The following is a 14,725-nucleotide window of genomic DNA, read 5'->3' as shown; positions in this document are numbered from 1 at the left end:
AGCCTAAACCTCACCAGGGCTACCAGGCAATAAATCTGCATTCAATACACAAAAAACAAGTAAACCTACTGGGCAGCAAGTCGTAGCTCAACTGTCGATGCAATTTGTCCTCCAAGATCAGCAGAAGAGTGAGCTGCAGAAAGAAGAGAGTGATCTTTACAAACACCAGTTTCTCTGTAAGAGACAACAGTGCTGGCTCTTCCATCAGCACTAGAAGCTGTTGGCAGGGGTGAGCAGAGAGGGTGTTGGTAACTGCTAACATGTTGGATGTCTTTGAGGGATACTTTGAGTGTATTACAGAAATGTTCTCTAAGCAGTCACAGATTAGCTGCAACTGTTAAATTAGAAAGAAGTAGAGTTAAAAGTATCCAGACAAAGACATCAAGGACTACCGTCCTGAAGCCAGGGGGCTCTGGTGGCTTCATTCTTCTTTGGGTTTCTTTTGTTGTAAAAAGACAAGAACACATTCTTCAGGTACCACAGCAAACTAGCTGAGAACAAACTTTGTCACAGTTGGATGCCAGAGATGGGTACAGAGAGCAGGTCTTGCCCCAGTGTCTCGTGTGGAGTTGGTGGAGCTGAATACTTACATGCCACTGGGTCTTGTCTTCATTCAGCTCCATGTTACATTGCATTTGAACCACCTAGAAGAGGGCAAAGGAAATATCAGCCTGGACACAGCCCCTTCAGTTCCCCCAGGTCTGCTTTGCTTCTGCTCTCCAAGCATGACTCTCAAAATCCTATTTGAAACCTCTAATTCCAACTGCCAGCCTGATCTTTCCCCCACCCACATTTCTAGGAATTGTCCAGGTGGAGCAGCTGAGGCATAATTTAGTCCAAAATCCAGTTATAAACTGTCATCATCAGCTGGTGGAGAGGTGGGTAAGTGAGGAGTCCTGTGCAAGGTGCAGCTGTGGGATAGCTTTACAGCCAGGATGAATTATTCTGCTTCATTTCTCAGGCATACATGTAGGTTCCCCCTAGAATCCTGCCAAAACTCTTGGTTGCATTTTAGTATTGTACTTGCTCATGTCCTTGAGGGATGACCAATTCTTAAATCAGACAAAAGTGCAAAACTGAAATCCTGAGTATTATTAAAGTGAAATACAGGGTTTCTTTTGGAACCAGGACTGCATCACATCACAGACCATTCAAATGCATTAAATAAACATGGATTTTTATTAATATGTTTGAGTTCCTATGAAGTAACAAAATGGTTCACACCAGAAGTCATCTTGTCTGGGTAAAAGAAAGAGGGACAGCATGCCATTCATCAATCCAGAAAACGGGAAACCTAGTGAGGAATCAACATCCATGTTGCAAGCAGATTCTATCAGGATTTCATATATATTCCTTGATTTCAGGCCTATGCTCAGAGGAGAGTTATATGCTTATTCCTTTGTCTTGCCCAGTACCCCTCTATTACAACTCCTTGCTACAACAAATATCTCCAGGCATTTAACACTCTTCTCAGTTGGAAAACTTGCCGTCCTCTGACCTTTATCATCTCCAGGCCATCTCTTTCTCTTCCAAGAACTGGCCAACATGACTGTGTGCCCAAGGTGGGTGCCCTTTCCTTTACACAGAATTATGCCAGCACGCTGGCCATGCGCTCCTTTGTTTATGCACTGAATTACCCTGAGCTGCCCAGCATTTTCCACATATCATCAAAGAGAAGGCTCATGATGTCTGAGTGCATCGCTGCCACCTGTTCTCCATCTCTCTTTACTCATGATCAAAGAATCATCCAGGTGGGAAGGGACACCAGGAGGTCTCTAGTCCAACCCCCTACACAAAACAAGACTAACAGTGAATTCAGACCAGGCTGCCAAAAGCCCTGCCTGACTCAGTTTTGAAAACCTCCAAGGATGGAGATCCCATAACCTCTTTGTGCCCTGATCCACTGTTTAACCATCCTCACCGTGAAAAAAATGTTCCTTGGATCCATCCAGAATGTACCCATTTCAATCTGTCTCTTCTCCCAATGTGCACCTCCGCAGAGAGCTTGGCTCCTACACAGAGCATGGCTTCCTCCATCTTCTCAGCAATCCCCTCACAGGTACGGGCTGGTTGCCATTAGGTGCTCCAAAGCCTTCCCTTTATGCAGAGCAAGCCCTGCTCCCCCAGCCTCTTCTCCCAGGACCAATGCTCCAGCCCAGCACTGTTTTGCTGGCCCTCCATTGGACTTGTTCCAGTTTATCAATGCCTTTCTTCAGTGTCCAGATGCAGAATAATGACACCATGCACGTTTCTTTGCCCAACAATCCCACAGACACCTCATCCTAAATAGTTTTATTCACAATCTGCAACATTCAGATAGTTCTTAACAGACACAGGGAATGAAGAGTAGATGCCATTTTGGATGCTAAAGAAACCAGTGCTTTATGGAAGCACTGTGGGATTTCACCCTGACCTCCTGACCCACCTGACCACAACAAAAAAAAAACACATAGACTAAAAGGAGTAGCTGTACACCACACTAAAATGGACATTTCTATTTATCACCATCTCCTCTAGCCTGTCTTTGCAGTTTTAATACAGCTCTCACATTTGGTTTTGGAGCACAGACGCTGATTATTGTTAGAGAGGGCTGAGCTGTGAGTGTGTGCATGATCCACATGTCATCAACATCCTCTTTTATCTCTTCTCACTCTTGCTTCTCTTTCTCACCTCTTCTGCTTCTTACATCTCTTCTCAGCTAAATCACACTACACAGACGAGGTAGTAGTTTGTACACTCTCCTGTGAGAAGAAACACAGTGCAACTGGTATAACCTAATTAAAAGGAGTATTTCCATAAAGGAATGGTGAAATATCACACTGCAGTGCACATAAGAAGCCTAAAGAGGCTAGAAACTTTTTCACTTCAGTCTAAATTAACTGTTGTGAATGGCAACAAAGCACATGATCTTGAATGTGCTGCAGCATCTCCTGGATGGAGACAACTCCAAGGGCCTGCACCAGCAGCACAAACCCGTCATGTGGCATCAAGTTCACTCATTAATTTCAGCTGCTCTGGTCATGGTGCAGAGCAGAAGTCCTGTGCTCTACTTGCCAGCTCTTTATTCCCTCCCTTGGGGCTGGCACAGCTGGGGTGGTAGGTACTTGGGTGGTAAGTTACCAGCTCACCCACGCTGCTAAAAATGAATTCTTCGTGGTAGAGCTATCTCTAGCCAGATCAGCCAGCTGACCTCACCTATTGCAGGAGTGCATAAAGGGAAGTTGCCAGGGATGCGATAAGGACAGAGCTGTCCGATTCTTTGGCAGGGTTGTCACAGTTAAACTAGCTCTGAAATTCAGGATTAGTACTTTCAGAGCTACTGTCAGAGAGCTAAGGGTGATTCTAAGTGAATTTTTCTAGGAGAAAAAAATGTGAGCAAAAATGTGACTGAAATGCAAAACTATTTGAAAGCAAATTTTTCAGCGGGTCAAAAGTATGATCCCTAAGAAAGAAGAAGACAGGTAAAAGCTGGCCTTTGCCAGGGCCTCTGGCAAAGTAGGAGGTAAGTCAGACTCTCAAGAAGAAAGGCAGCCTGGTTGCCTGCACTCTGCACCATCCAGTTGCCTTTCCCTGCTTTCTCCACGCACATGCATAAGCTCCAGGTTCTGATGTTTACTCCATAAAATCACAGAGATCTTGGAAGAGACTCCAAGATCACCCAGTCCAACCTCTGGCCTAACACTAACAAGTCCTCCACTAAACCATATCACTAAGCTCTACATCTAAGCGTCTTTTAAAGACCTCCAGGGATGGTGACTCCACCACTTTCTTGGGCAGCCCATTCCAATGCCTCACAACCTTTTCAGTAAAGAAGTTTTTCCTAATATCCAACCCAAACCTCCCCTGGTGCAACTTTACCTGTTCCCCCTCATCCTGTCACCAGGGATGTGGGAGAACAGACCAACCTCCACCTTGCTACAGCCTCCCTTGAGGTACCTATAGAGAGCGAGAAGGTCGTCCCTGAGCCTCCTTTTCTCCAGGCTGAACAATCCCAGCTCCCTCAGCTGCTCCTCGTAGGACTTGCTCTCCAGACCCCTCACCAGCTTCGTCGCCCTTCTCTGCACCCGCTCAAGCACCTCCATGTCCTTCTTGTAGCGAGGGGCCCAAAACTGAACACAGTACTCGAGGTGCGGCCTCACCAGAGCTGAGTACAGGGGGACGATCACCTCCCTAGCCCTGCTGGTCACACTGTTTCTGATACAAGCCAGGATGCCGTTGGCCTTCTTGGCCACCTGAGCACACTGCTGGCTCATATTCAGCCGACTATCCACCATCACTCCCAGGTCCTTCTCTGCCTGGCAGCTCTCCAACCATTCCTCTCCCAGCCTATAGCTCTGCTTGGGGTTATTGCATCCCAGGTGCAGGACCCGGCCTTGTTGAACTTCGTGCAGTTGGCCTCAGCCCATCGGTGCAGCCTATCCAGATCCTCCTGCAGAGCCTTCCTACCCTCAAGCAGATCGACACACGCACCTAACTTGGTGTCATCTGTGAATTTACTGAGGGTGCACTCGATCCCCTCATCCAGATCATCGATGAAGATATTAAAGAGGACCAGCCCCAGCACCGAGCCCTAGGGAACGCCACTAGCGACCGGCCTCCAACTGGACTTGACTCCATTCACCACAACTCTTTGGGCCCGGCTATCCAGCCAGTTTCTAACCCAATGAAGCGTACACCAGTCCAAGCCATGAGCAGCCAGTTTCTTGAGGAGAATGCTATGGGAAACAGTGTCAAAAGCCTTACTGACATCAAGGTAGACCACATCCACAGCCTTTCCCTCATCTACCAAGCATGTCACTTTGTCACAGAAGGAGATCAGGTTAGTCAAGCAGGACCTCCTCTGATAGCCAGGACTGCTGATAAATGATGGAAAGCAGCTTGGTCAGCACTTCCAACGGTTCTCTCAGTACCCTCGGGTGGATCCCATCTGGCCCCATCAACTTGCGTACATCTACGTGCTGTAGAAGGTCACCAACCATTTCCTCATGGATTATGAGGGCCACATTCTGCTCCCCATCCCCTTCCACCAGCTCAGGGCGCTGGGCACCCAGAGAACAACTGCTCTTGCCGCTAAAGACTGAGGCAAGGAAGGCATTAAGCACCTCAGCCTTTTCCTCATCTCTTGTCACAAAATTTCCCCCCAATATCCAGTAAAGGATGGAGATTCTCCTTAGTCCTCCTTTTTGTGTTTTTTATTTTTAAAAACATTTATTTATCTTTTTTTAACAGCAGTAGCCAGATTGAGCTCCAGATGAGCTTTGGCCTTTCTAATTTTGTTCCTGCATAGCCTCGCAACATCCTTATAGTCCTCCTGAGTGGCCCGCCCTCTTTTCCAAAGGTCATAAACCCTCTTTTTCTTCCCATGCAGTGCCGCAGCCCCTCCTGCACAATCCCTACCTTGACAACTGCACAAGGGGTGCAGCAGGCATGGCACAGGTCTGTCCATGGGGGCTTGCTGGGCATCCTGCTGCTGCCTCTCAGAACAGAGTCTGCACTGCAGCCACGCTTGTTTGGGACTTGCAGGTTTGCCCAGCTGCAAGTTTTCATGAAATGTGTAGAAACTTAGCGCCTTTGAGATCACTACTCCTTTGTCAATTTGAGGAAAAACTACGTGTTTTGTTTGTGTGTTTGTTTGTTTGTTTTTTAAACAGTTGTTGAACACATTGGTCAGACAGATAACATACTTGCAGCACTTTCCTTGAGGCACCAGGTGAAAAAGCATATAACCTATTACAAGTATATAACAAATGCAAAGAGGGGAGAAGACATAAATGCTTAGGTTTACATTTACATTTCTCTAACATACCCAACTGAGCACCACAGCACTCAATCTAAAAATAAACACTGAACACTATGAATAAAGCATAACTTAAGTGCACTGAAAGCTGATTCTCAGAATGTTATGAAGAAACTGCTGATGATATACTTTTTGAAGGAAAGCATTTCACAGAACCTTGCAGGAATGAGAACTAGGTTCAGTCCTCCATAGCACTTTTAACATTAATTCAATATAAGTATGAAATTCCATTTGTTCCATCCATGGCAACACAAAGATAGTGCCATTGGTGATTGATGATGAATGACCTAAAAGTGTCAGTACAGGGAAATACCCTGTATAGGGAAATAACAGGTCCAAAATGTTTTGTTATTGTTGTTGTTATTATTATTATTATTATATATGGTGGACAGTCGGCTGAATATGAGCCAGCAGTGTGCTCAGGTGGCCAAGAAGGCCAACGGCATCCTGGCTTGTATTAGGAACAGCGTGACCAGCAGGGCTAGGGAGGTGATCGTCCCCCTGTACTCAGCTCTGGTGAGGCCGCACCTCGAGTACTGTGTTCAGTTTTGGGCCCCTCGCTACAAGAAGGACATCGAGGTGCTTGAGCGGGTGCAGAGAAGGGCGACGAAGCTGGTGAGGGGCCTGGAGAACAAGTCCTACGAGGAGCGGCTGAGGGAGCTGGGCTTGTTCAGCCTGGAGAAGAGGAGGCTCAGGGGCGACCTTATCGCTCTGTATAGGTACCTCAAGGGAGGCTGTAGCAAGGTGGGGGTTGGCCTGTTCTCCCACGTGCCTGGTGACAGGACGAGGGGGAATGGGTTTAAGTTGAGCCAGGGGAGTTTTAGGCTAGATGTTAGGAAGAACTTCTTCACTGAAAGGGTTGTGAGGCATTGGAACAGGCTGCCCAGGGAAGTGGTGGAGTCACCATCCTTGGAAGTCTTCAAAAGACGTTTAGATGTAGAGCTTAGGGATATGGTTTAGTGGAGGGCTGTTAGCGTTAGGTTGGAGGTTGGACTCGATGACCTTGAGGTCTCTTCCAACCTAGAAAATTCTGTGATTCTGTGATTATTTTGAAAAACAGAGGTGCATACGGACCTGTGAGTTCCTCTGCCTAATCTCAAAGATGGCTGGCAGTTCAGGAGACTGAAGTCATGATAAGAAGTGCCATGCTCAAGCCGTGCCCTGACGACAGCAGCCAACAACCTTGTCTCCCCATGGGCACAGCCAGCATACTAAGGGAAGGAATTATTCCCCTATGCTCAACATTTGTTTAATTACACAGAATGACTCAGGTTGGAAGGGACCTTAAAGATCATCTAGTTCCAACCCCCCTGCCACAGGGGGTCTACATAGGGGTCTACATCCAGGGGTAGACCCAATATTTAGCCTCCAATAGACAAATTACATTGATAAAGTGGAGCAAGTTCAATGGAGTGCCAGCATAATGAGGCTGGGCTGGAGCACTTACGCTGGGAGGAGAGGCTGGGGAAGTTAGAAGGTTATGGAATCTCCATCCTCAGAGGTTTTCGGGACCCAGTTAGATTACTGATGTCCCTTCCCACTTGAATAACTGCATGACAGAACAAGACTCAGCACTGGAAACCAAGTCCAGGCTGGTCTCAATGGGAAATGAAGCACACACAGTTCCCTCAGTAGCAGTGATTAATCCCAGGAACCTGCTCCTCAGAGAAGTGGTGGATTTGTCATTTCAAAATGCTGTCAAGTCCATGTTGCCCACCCTTCCTGCAAACAACCATTAGACAGATAGATACAGAGTCATTGATTCAGAGACACTGAGTGAAATCCAAGAACCTGGGAGACAGAGATTATCTTGCAGATCCTATTCCTGGCACCTGAAACTGACTCTAGTACATTAATAATAGAGTAAATCATGAAAGAAGCCTGCAAAAGTACACTGCCACCACAGAATCCCCAAAAATAAGGGCTGAAAGGGATATCAGGATACAATCCTGCCCCAGACCAGACCCACCTGTCCTCGGCCTCTCCCAAAACATTTCTGACCTGAGCTAGATTTCCACAAGCGGGGACTTTGCCCCTTCCCAGCTGCCCATTCATTCTTACCACCATCAGAAACCTCCTCCTAGCATCCTCCCTGCAGTTTATACCAGTGATACTCTGTTCTGTCCCCCAGGTGATGAACGAGCGCCTGTTCTCTTGCTGTGACAATCACTTGCATACTTCAGCCCATCTCCACTCTGTCTTCTCTTCCTTAAGCCAAACAGTGCCAGTTCTTGGGCTTTTCTAACAAGGCAAGTTTTCCAGCTTTGTTCTTTACTGGATGCCTCCAATCAGCCCCATCTTCCTCAGAGCACACGGTCCCATGCTGCAGCATTGACGTGCTCTGTTCAGCAGGGGATTACATTGTGGTTTTGGAAGGCTTCACTGCTGCATAAAGCATCCTGGCGTTGTGTTGGGCCTCCCTTGCCCTCCATCCTTCCACTCCCATCTGAGATCCATATACCCGCTTGCAACAACCTTGCTGCCTGGGACTTCAGTGTCAGGTCAAGCAATCTCGTCTGCAGTGACAGGCAGAACAGGCCCTGAGCTCAGATGGCATCTTGGTTGCTCTCAGATACTGTTAGGACCAAATTTGATACTGATAATCAATTGATCAAACGAGGAGGAGGTTTCAAACCTGAACCCCAGCAACAAGGCACAGGAGATGCTGTGCCACCAAGTTGCCTGTGGATGTGTGAGGAAGGAAGGCAGAGCCAAAGAATCAGAAGCAATGGGGCTGCTCCAGACGGTCTCGGGTGAAATGGACATCACCAGCTCCAGCCAGAAGGAGCGTCGCAGCCCTGGGGCAGCCAATGCACCAAGAACAGCTCTCACCTGAGCTAGAGTTCAGTGCGTGGCTAACAGGAGAGATCCTGCAGTAAGGTGTCAGGAATGGAGACGTTATGCTTACTCCTAGTGGAGAACTGTCACCACCTGGATCTGACCTTACCTTCCTGGTCTCCACATCAAAGGGCTCTGGGGTAGGGGTCTTGGCTTTCTGAGTGTCCTCCTGGGGCTGGGAGAGTGCGCGTGGGAGGGCATGGGGTCTGGAAACAGCGAAGTTCATCAGAGGATAAATCCCATTCCTGTGCAGACACAGAGAGAGGACAAACAACTGAGCCCTGTCCTCTTACAGCCCTGGTGAAGGTCTGCAGGGAGAGTCTTGGCCCAGAGCAGGGGGTCTGAAGCCATGGAGCAACAGCACTGGTAGGTAGCACAGGCAGGTAAGCACAGTGAGGAGGTGGCAGACCTCTGAGCTCACCTCACCTGGCACTGCAACCCAGCTCTGCTCACCCACACACGGGGAGTCACAGAGGGGCTCCAAGGAATGACCAAGCACTGTCCTAAAAACGGAACGCTCCACTTGTGCTGCAGCACAGGCCCCTGACCCTGCCTCCCTGTTGTCCAGGGAGCGGAAGGCAGAGAGACACCATGGATGGAAGCTGGGTGTACACATTGCAGGTCAATCAGCACCACTTTCATGTCTGCAGTCAGGGCTATTTGTCTTTCTGGAGCCACCGCAGTGCCAGGCAATGCTTCCAGATATTGCAGCTTGTTTGTCTGTGCTTTCAAAGGTTTAGCATGGTCACCTGCATGGCTCACCCAGATCAACTGCCACCCTCTCAAACTGCACTCTAGAGTTAGTACAGAGTAGGGGACAAGCAATTCAGATGTAGGTGCTCTTCTGGAGAGAAGGAAGACTTCTCAACAGGAGCACAGGCCCAAAGAATGGGGTGAATAATGGGATCCTGGGGACATGCCCACAACCTACCTGACATCTTCTAAGAATTTGTCAAGTTCAAGGAAGGAAACCTCTGAGTACCTGGAACAGAAGCAGAACAGGAAGATTACTGGGGGAAGCAGGAGAGAAGAGCAGCACAGTCTACACCACAATGCCAGGATCATCACACTGGATAAAAATCCTGGGCTCAAACCTTTGTCTGCTCCAAAATCACCCTGCTAATTCTCACCTCCACTGTGCTCCAGGCCGACCCTCTCGCCGAATCTCTGCCATCACCATGTTCAGGTCCAGTTCCTTTATCTTCTCCTCCACCACATTCTCTGGCATCAGATCTAGGGCAAAGCCAGAAAAGGGCATCAGCTGGAAGGTCCTGCACATGGGGTTCCTGCAGCATAGTGCCCAGGGAAGGTCTGTGGGTCACTGCCTTTTTCTTCAGGCTCTTTTGGGGCTGGCATACAAGCTCGAATGGGGCAGAGTGATCTCTCACAGTTACTCACACTGGTTGTTGATGAAGCAATGTGCTGCCAGCAGCTTAAGGGAATGGACCTCAAAAAGCACACGGTGGAAGAGCAGGCTGTTAGCCGTCGGTCGCTTGTCTGGGTTGAGGGTCAAGCATGACAGAATGAACTCCTGAGGGTCAAATAAAAGGCATAAACTGGAGACAAAGCAGGATGTGGTCCTGCTTCATCTGCATCACTGCCAGCCCTGGCTGCCTCTCATGGGAAGCAGATGTGAGCAGCTGCTTCCCGCAGCACAGCACCAATACTGAGGGTGCTGCAGGTGGGCAGCATTCTGCTGGCTATCCACCAACAGTCCAGCTGCAGGACCTCTGCTCCTGGCTTGCTTTCATCCAGGTAGGAGTATGCAATGCAAGCCCAGAGGTAAGGAGAAAAGGCAGGGGTGTATCGTGGCAGCCAGCTAGGGTCAGCTCTGAGAGCAGCAGCCCTCCAAAGAGATGCTGGTGCGTCTGGAGAAAGGGTGGATGGAGCCAGCTGGAGGGATTCCTGACAGCAGCAGGGGAGGAGGGAGGCATCTGCCCGTTTCTGCTCCCTGATGGCAGAAAAGCAAGATCCTCAGCTTTGCATGACACATGCTTCTTCTGCACTCTAGGGCCTTTCCCCTTCAAGTGCCCCTTGCTGTTTCTGTACAGGTATCTGGCTAGGGCTGCTCAGAACAGACACAAAGACAAAAAGAGGACCAGAGGAGAGATGTTTGTGTGGGTGCCCACACAGCCTAGCCCCCCACGGCCACCAGCAGTGAGCAGTGACACTGTCTGCCCCTGGTGCTAATGGCTCAGCAAAAGAAACTCTCAGGGACACTGTGCAAACAAGGGGACTGCCGTGTAAAGGGGGACAAGATTTATTATGGGATGTCTGGGGCAATTCTGGGATCAAACGAGATAATGTGGGGCATGTACAAACTTATGGGATGTTTCAGGGATGGGCCAAAGGAGGAGGAAGGGAGGGGTTGAGTGGATCAGGGAGGAACGTGGAGAGGGTAAAAGATGCATGCTGCAGGTCAGTGCGCTTTTCTGGCTGAGCCCTGCACCTGGTCTCTTCAATCTGTCTTGTTTTCTTATTAAACTCTGTTCCTAAGTATCATAGAATCACAGAATCATAGAATGGCTTGGGTTGGAAGGGACCTCAAAGATCATCTAGTTCTGACCTCAAAGATCATCTAGATCAAACCCCCCTGCCATAGGCAGGGATGCCATCAGGTTGCTCAGGGCCTCGTCTAACCTGATCTTAAACACCTCCAGGGATGGGGCATCCACAACCTCTCTGGGCAACCTGTTCCAGTGCCTCGCCACCCTCTGAGTGAAGAATTTCCTCCTAATCTCTAATGCATGGCATAAGTATGCACGGCATGAGTTTGCATGACATCCTCTAGTGAACATCAAGCCAGGCTAGCTGGTAAGTAAAATGAATGCTTGGGGTGGGAAACAAGAGACCAGAGAGACCTCAGGGCTCACTTGGTAACAGGGAGACCCGTAGGACAGGGCTGACCCCGCAGTGACCTGCAAAAGGTATCGCCCTCAGCGTAGGTCCTTAGAAGCAGAATGCAGCTATTCACTGTCTGTATCTATGTGGGTGCCGTGAATGCGGTGCTCCCCGGTCTCTGCTGACCTGTTTTCAGTTGACCACATCTGTACAGCATGCGTGCGTGTGGGCACATGCGTATACATGGGCACCTATTGGGAATTTACACAGCATCACTACTTGGCAGGACTGGGAAACGGGTGGGGACCTTCCTGCCATCCTGACCTGCCCAGGGGGAGGAATTCCTGTGCCCTTCAGCCCACCAGACTGGCTGCCCTCTGGTTTCCAAGAGGTTGCTGTCTGTGCCCCTTTCCAAGTGCCACTGTCACCTGGAGCGCACGAGAGCACCAGGCTGCCTCTGTCCTTCAGATGCCCGCCAAGAGGAGGTGTCCGAGGAGGGGGAGTTGACCCCAGGAGGGACGCCTGAGCCTCTCTGGTGGGTCAGGCTGCAGCCCCAGGCCCAACCAGCTGCACTCACCCGCATGTTGGGATCGTCCAGAGAATGTCGTGCCCGCACGATTGCCTCCTCCGAGACTCGTGTGTCCCCGTTGGTCTGGATCTCCAACACTGCCATCTGGGGAAGGAGGAACGCAGCTGTGTCTGCAGGCAGCCGAGCCCTGGCTCGATCCTTGAGGGCTTCCCAAGGGACGCCCCCTGCCAGGGTGGCAGCGCTGGAGCCCCTCAGCAGGACGCACAGCTCAGCCAGGCCTGCCTCAGGCCCTGGCACCCCTCTGTCCACAAGGTCCAGATTTCTCAGGGCTCCCTGGCAGCTCTGCCCTTGGGACCTGTTTCTCTGCACCCCAGCACTCCGGGCTGCCCACACAGGGAGCAGATGCAGGGTGCTGCTCTCTGGGCACGGTGCAGAGGGGTGGGCAACACAGAGAGCACCAACAGCCCCACAGTCTGCCTGGACAAGCTGTGCAGGGCAGCACATGTCCCCCTGGAGCAGCACAGCCCGTCACTGCCCTCCACCCTGACCCTTCCCGGGGCTGCCACAGCCTGCAGAGACACCGTCAGAGGCGGCTGAGGTGCACCAGCTGGGCACAGGAGGGGTAAGTGAAGCTCTCTGCTGTGCCCAGGGCTGGGCCATGGCAGTAGTGGCTGTTTCGCTGCACCCATAAGCGATGTCTCCATCACTGCAAGGGATTCCCAGCTCACAGAAAGGCAGGGAGACCTCTTGGGGAGCTCCCGAGGCCAGCCAGCAGGGTCCACAAGGGCAAACCTCTCAAGCAGGAGTCCCTGCAGATTCCCAGGCTCTGCAGCAGCCCTACTCCGTACCTCCAGTGCACACATCCCAAAGGAGAAGATGTCCACAGCAGTCCCATCAGCCTTTTCTGCAAAACCAAGCCAAAAGCACATCATGCCAGAGGCAGAAGCCATCACCCACTCACATTAGGAATAATGTGCCCAAAGCCTTGGCCCTACAGACACCTCCCCACACACTGCACTCTCTCCCTGCCCAGCCAGCCTCACTCTGCCCGTGCCTCTGCTCGTGCCTGCTTCTCCCACCCCTGGCATGCTTTTTCTCCCAGATACCCTGCACAAAACTTTCCCATTTACTCCCCTCGAATTTGCCCCAGAATGTTCATGATGGGAATCACGCCGATTTTGCACATGGCACAAAGACTCCTTACTCCTTCCTTTTTCCCTGGTCCCTGTAACATTTTACACGCTTTTGAGTGTTGCTGAGCCATAACCTTTTCAGAGAGCAATCTGTGGTCATACTGAAACCTTGTTCCTAACCAGTAATAGCTAATGCACAGTCCATTACCGTATAGGCACAACAGATTTTCCCCCATGTACAGCTCTGCACTAATCAACACTAAACTCTACCTACAATGTTATCACAGTCACAAGATCTTCTGTGACTCATGGCTGAGAGCTTTAGTTATGAATGCACTGAATAGCTCCGTATTGTAGCAAACTGCGCCCACGCTGTGCACAGACCCCTCCAAGCCCCGGGGCCTCGCTCTGCCTGCACCCCCTGGCAGACAGAGTGCGACTCACGACCATACTCCGGGGGAAAGAAATGCAAATTGCGCAGCTCTTCCCTCTCAATCCTGATGGGGCTTCGCAGGTCGTCTGGAAGGGCTGCAAGGGGAACAAGAAATGCTCTGAGACGTGCTCTTCCGAGTTGGTTCCCCAGGAGCACCTGGAGCACAGGTGGGAGCTCCAGGGCAGAAGGGATTTCAGGGTGTGCCCCTGCCCACAAAGAGACCAAGCAGACCACCTGGGGGGCGCTCAGTCTCCCAGGAGACCCCTGCTCCTGCAGTGGGAGCAGAAATTCCCCTCCTGCCTGTAGAGCCCAGGACCACCCCTTGGTGCTGTAGGTCCTCACTGCCAAGAGGTGTCCAGGGCCCACTGGGGAGCCCACCCAGTGATGAAGTCCACCCAGTGATGGGTGATGGGACAGACGGGCTGGAGAGGTGGCAGAGGGACACTCACCATTTGCAAACACCCTGTGCCAAACTGCCGGTCAGTGTCGATCCCAAAGAAGGTAAGTAAGAAGGCGTGGAGCAGAGGACACAAACAGAAGAGAAGGTAATGCTACACTTTGCACAGATGGTGCACATGTGGGTGATGCTCAGGTGATCCCCCAAGGGACCCTGCAGCTCTCACCTCTTCCCCCGTCAGCACCCCCTCATCACACCCTGCTCAGCCCCTCTGCCTCCCTGGCTCTGAGTCTCCCTCAGCTGGCACCTCCCTCCCGCTGATCCTCCCCATAAGCACTCAGAGCCACAGGGCTGCACGAGCAGCAGCATCCTACCTGAACCAATCTTTATGAGCCCGTTGTGCTGGATGAAGATGGTGTCACTGGTGAGATTGCCGTGGATGATGGGCGGCTCACAGGAGTGCAGGAAGCTGGGGACGTACACAGTCCTGAGTGTGCTGCCGGTGCCCAGCCAGAAGGAGGATGGCCGGTGGCAGCGAGCTTACCTGAGAGCAGACAGGATCTGGGTGCACCAGCGCTTCCAGGCCTAGAGCAGAGACCAGAGCTCTCCATCAGACAGGGCACACATCAGAGCCCAGCAGCAGATAAGGTCAGTCCTAGGTAGGACTGACCAGAAGCTGGGGAAATCAGCCCTCCACTAGCCCTGTAGGGACTGTTACTCAAAGATGACCCATGCAGTGTCCCATCCCCAACAGTCT

At 50.9% G+C, this 14,725-nt stretch overlaps 1 protein-coding gene across 1 annotated transcript in view; it reads right to left on the bottom strand.

Moving 5' to 3' along the window:
* NRBP2 (nuclear receptor binding protein 2) overlaps positions 1 to 14,725 on the bottom strand; it is a 31,280-nt gene that overhangs the window by 4,200 nt on the left and 12,355 nt on the right. The window contains exons 5-16 of the mRNA XM_032181583.1: positions 14,513 to 14,553; positions 14,343 to 14,437; positions 14,021 to 14,044; positions 13,583 to 13,666; positions 12,854 to 12,909; positions 12,054 to 12,149; positions 10,034 to 10,166; positions 9,766 to 9,868; positions 9,567 to 9,617; positions 8,745 to 8,880; positions 591 to 644; positions 70 to 133 (exon numbers count right to left, since the gene is read on the bottom strand). Of these exons, the coding sequence (XP_032037474.1) occupies positions 70 to 133; positions 591 to 644; positions 8,745 to 8,880; positions 9,567 to 9,617; positions 9,766 to 9,868; positions 10,034 to 10,166; positions 12,054 to 12,149; positions 12,854 to 12,909; positions 13,583 to 13,666; positions 14,021 to 14,044; positions 14,343 to 14,437; positions 14,513 to 14,553 (937 nt within the window). The remainder of the gene's footprint in view (positions 1 to 69; positions 134 to 590; positions 645 to 8,744; positions 8,881 to 9,566; positions 9,618 to 9,765; positions 9,869 to 10,033; positions 10,167 to 12,053; positions 12,150 to 12,853; positions 12,910 to 13,582; positions 13,667 to 14,020; positions 14,045 to 14,342; positions 14,438 to 14,512; positions 14,554 to 14,725) is intronic.

Source organism: Aythya fuligula, chromosome 2 (genome assembly GCF_009819795.1).
Source record: "Aythya fuligula isolate bAytFul2 chromosome 2, bAytFul2.pri, whole genome shotgun sequence".
Lineage (NCBI taxonomy): Eukaryota > Metazoa > Chordata > Aves > Anseriformes > Anatidae > Aythya > Aythya fuligula.
This window is presented reverse-complemented; position numbering and strand designations above follow the sequence as displayed.